The following is a 4,252-nucleotide window of genomic DNA, read 5'->3' as shown; positions in this document are numbered from 1 at the left end:
GGCCGGGCGCGGGGCTCTCCGGGGCCCGCATGGGGGCGCGGCAAGGTCACATCCCGGGCACCACGCGCTCGCGCGCCCAGGCTCCCCGAGACCCGCAGCGGGACCCGCAGCGGGCACCCGCTTCCCCAGAGGGGTGCACACACCAGCCAGCGCCCCGCCCCTTTCTCTCCGGGGCGGGGGTTCGGTTCAGCCAACCGGGTCACCACCGGCGAGCGCGCGCTCCGGGAGGGAGGGCGAGGAGCGCAGGCGGGTGGAGTGACTCCGGCTCTCCCGCGATCTGACCGAAGCTTAAAACCCTGGGTTAGCCCCAGAAGGAGGACGGAGGCGGCAGGCGTTTCCCGGCTCGACGGAGCGCTCGGCACACCGGGTGCTGAGGTCATCGGCCCGCAGCAGCTGCGGTTGGGAACCCGCCCATTTCGCCGAGGGGGAAGGGGAAGCCACAGTCCAGCGACGCTGCTGAGGTCCCGCAGCCGAGGGGCGGTGGTCTGGGTCCGGGGGTGAGATTAACAAAGGGAAGGGCGCGCTGACAGTGCGAGCCGCCGGAGAGCCGGCCTGGCGCTGGTCCTCGCAGACCCCGTAAAGCCTCAAAACGCACAGACGATGTACCTCGGATGTGTCGTCTCATGCCTCCGGGTGGGCCAGTTTTCAAATGCACAGATAAAGAGAAAGACCCTAAAATCGAATCAACTACTCTTACTTTACCAAAAAAAAAAAAAGGGATTTGGTAATTGAAACATTTTATTTTATTTTGGTGGGGAAGAAGTAAGAGAAAGAACCGGGCTGGGCGTATAGCTCAGTGGCATAAGTGCCTGCCTGGCAAGTGCAAGGTCCTGAGTTCGATTCCCACTACCAAAAACCAAAAACAAACCCCAAACCGTTCTGAAAAGGAAGAACGGAGCCCCTACTCGTGCTAGCTCTTCCCTTGCCAGAAATACTTCGGAACAGGAAGGAGTCCAGGCCAGGCTGTCCCTTAGGCTGGGACTCCCCAGACCACCTGTCCGGTTAGTTGTGGGGCGCCTGCAGCTCCCGCAGCTGGAAGGGAAAGGCCAGGCTCCCTGCTAGGTACCCGCTGTTGTCCTAGCGGCGCCACGCGTGCGTCTACCCGGGCCGAGCAGCCAGCTCCAGCCGCTTTTGGTTCTTGTTTCTAGTTTCTTCTTGTGCTCCCAGAGCCCGCTTCACTCCATCTCTGGGAAAGCTAGTAAATCTCAGGATCCCCAGGCGGGGTTTGTGAGGCTCCTCTTCCGGGTAGAGCCGCCGGTCCAATTTGTTCCTTCTGCTTTGAGGGTGGCAGTTGCTTCTAGTAGTTACCTTCTGTTTCAATCCCAGTATGCTTTATAGTTTTAAAAAATTTTATTACATGTTTGCAGTACACGCTCCGTGTACATAGCGCATCTTAATTCTCTTTATGCCCCCTCCCCCCGACCCCTCCCTCCGTCTCTTGGTCCCATTTGCCCTAAATCTATCCTGTTTTCTCTCTTAGTTCTCTAATATCCGCTTAACCAGTTCCTTATAGTAAGTTCTTCCTGTTAAAACAACGAGTGTGGTTTCTGTTTTTCCACATTACTGATTCAGTTGTAACCTCTGAACATTTGAAGAAAGGCTCTAGGTTACTAGGATATCGTCAACGTTGCCTTGAGTTGCCGTTTTCTGCCTGTTTATTTAAAAATCATGTTAATTTCGGTCCATCAACCTTTTTTTTTTTCTTTTTGGGTATCTCAACTTGAGGACTTGCATGCATTTCTGTTCAAATAGGGTTCATTCATGGCCTGGAAGCGGCTAAAAGCAGACATAGGCATATTCCTCCTTTATTGCCCGACCTTTCTCCATGCTGCTGTTTCATAAAGTTCTTCCTCCTACCCAAAGAGGGAAGGTGTATGGCCAGCGGGCTGTGGAGATCCCCCACGAGTGGGCAGGCGTTTATCTGGGGCCAGTCGTTTTCCATATACTTCTCCCCTTTCTCCTTTCCTCTTCAAGTTCCCCCTTCATACTTGTCAGAGGGTCATCCACATTTCCCTTTGCTGTTAACTCCTCACTCTGTCCTCAGGAAAGACACGTGTGAGCTGAGAATCTAGATGTTTAGGTAATATTTCCCACGCGTTGATGTGAAGGTTTCGTCATAACTTTTATTTTTACGGGAACCCAGTCTCACCTTAGGGAGGTTCTTCAGTAACTTTAAATACTATCTTCCTGCCCATCTCGGTTCACTGTAAGTAGTACCAACCCCTTCCACAGCAAAATAAACACCATACCCTTCAGAGATTTTTAAAATGACCCAACACGTTCAGATGTTTTCTTCTATTTATCAACACTACAACCCTGTTGACCATAGGTTAGTTCCTTGTGAGCTTAATTTTGGGGCATTTGATCGACTATGGGTTTCTGGGCTTCTGATCAAAATGACAAGAAATTAGTACCCCACACCTCCCACCTCCAAGTACTAATATCACAAACAAAAAATACATATTTTTCTTACTCTAATTTCCAGATGGTTTCCATGCATGACATGCAACAGAAGCACTAAGTTACTGAATTCTTACTTGGAAGTAGCCAGTATGCCAAGCATTTTACATTTCCTCCCTCATTCAATCCTTACAGCTGTTCTGGTCAGTCACGTGTCCTGAGTTTCAAACTGAGGAGGCAGGCTCAGACCTGTGGCTGGCTTCCCCGGCAACAGAACTGGCGCCTGAGCCCTGGCTAATCTAATTCAAAGGCTTGTGTTTTTAATGATTTCCTTGTGTGCCTCTTACACTTAAGAAGATAAAGCAAACACATGTGAGGTATGAACTATAAATATATGGATATGAAAACGTATACTTTATTAATTTATGGAAAATCAGTGTTGTGATTCCTGTACTGTAAAGTACATTGCAAATAGAAGGATATGCTAATTTCTGGACACTCGAGTATAGTCAGGGGTAGGCTGAGATTGTATCAGTTGTATCAGACTGTATTAATATGACTATTTCTAAAGTAGTTGGTGGCAGTTCAAGGAAGAGAACTGATCAGATAAACTTCTCTGCAGTGGGTTGGGAGGTTGCAGATGCAGAAAGGGAGAGGGTCTTGGGTGATTTCTAAAATCCTTTTAGTTTACTTTGCCCTTCTGTGTGGATATTTGGAGGTTAGTACTAGCGATTTTTACATTATGCCATCTGCTTAAATCCCAATCTTATTTAATATTTAAAATCCTACATTATATTTTCTCATCACATTTTTTTCACTTTTTTTGGAGAAATAATCTATACTTTTTACAGAAAATGTAATTGTGAAGCATGATACATATACATGAAAATACACAAAAATAGATATTATAGCTCAGTAAATTATGACAAAGTACCTGCACTGGTAAGCAGCAACCAAGTTCAAGAACTAGAACAATGCTAGACCTGCAGAAATCACCCACTGACCAACTAGTTTGTCTTCCCCAAATAACTTACTGTGCATCCATCAGGTCTGGCTGTTTTTCACTCAACATTATGCTTATAAAAGTTATCTGTGTTGTTGTTTTTGGTTGTGGTACGTTGCTGTAAAGTTACCTATTGTATGCCAGTTTATTCATTCTATTTTTGATGACATTAAGATTGTTTCCAGTTTGGGACTATTGGTAATTGTGCTGTTTTGGACATTCTGGTACATGCTCCTTGCTTACATATATACATTTCCGCTAGATATAAACCTAGGAATGTAACTGTGAGGTCATAGGCTAGGTACAAATTCAACTCAAGTAATGAATGCCAAGAAAGTTTTCCCAAGGAGTTGTTCCAGTTTTATGCTCCCACCGACTGTAAAGGATATTTCTTCTTTCACGTTCTTGGTATTTTCAGGCTTCATCATTTTGTACAGCCTAAAATGATACCCAGTGTGGTTTTCGTTGGCATTTTTCTGATGATTAGTGATATTAAGACTTTTAAACAAACTTGTTAGCCTTTTGAATATGCTCTTTTGTGATGGATTTGCTTAAATTTCTTGGCTCTTTTTTCATTTAGGTTGTCCTTTTATTTTATTTTTAATTTATTTGAAAGATTTTGTTACATATGCTGAGTATTAGGCCTTTAGCAGTTACGTATGTTGCAGATATCTTTCCCTGTGCTTGTCTTTTTACACTTACAGTAGTGTCTTCCAATAAAAGAAATTCTTAAATGTAACACAATCTATTTATCTATTTCCTTTAGAGTCAATATCTTTTGTGTCCTGTTTACAAATTAAAAGAAAAACTTACCTTAAGGTCACAAACATGTGTTTTCTAAGTTAGGAT

General features: G+C 45.2%; 1 protein-coding gene and 1 pseudogene across 2 annotated transcripts in view; both read right to left on the bottom strand.

The window, feature by feature from the left end:
- Il20ra (interleukin 20 receptor, alpha) overlaps window positions 1-322 on the bottom strand; it is a 41,821-nt gene extending 41,499 nt beyond the window's left edge. The window contains exon 1 of one of the 2 annotated variants that reach the window (XM_005389284.2): window positions 18-322. In XM_005389284.2, the coding sequence (XP_005389341.1) occupies window positions 18-31 (14 nt within the window). In that variant the 5' untranslated portion in view covers window positions 32-322. The remainder of the gene's footprint in view (window positions 1-17) is intronic. The other variant, XM_005389282.2, reaches the window with a different exon arrangement.
- LOC102008454 overlaps window positions 289-4,252 on the bottom strand; it is a 41,428-nt pseudogene continuing 37,464 nt past the window's right edge.

Source organism: Chinchilla lanigera, unplaced genomic scaffold (assembly GCF_000276665.1).
Source record: "Chinchilla lanigera isolate Chin_1 unplaced genomic scaffold, ChiLan1.0 scaffold00035, whole genome shotgun sequence".
In the NCBI taxonomy this organism is placed as follows: Eukaryota; Metazoa; Chordata; class Mammalia; order Rodentia; family Chinchillidae; genus Chinchilla; species Chinchilla lanigera.
Note: the sequence above shows the minus strand (reverse complement) of the source record. Positions and strands in the feature narration are given on the sequence as shown.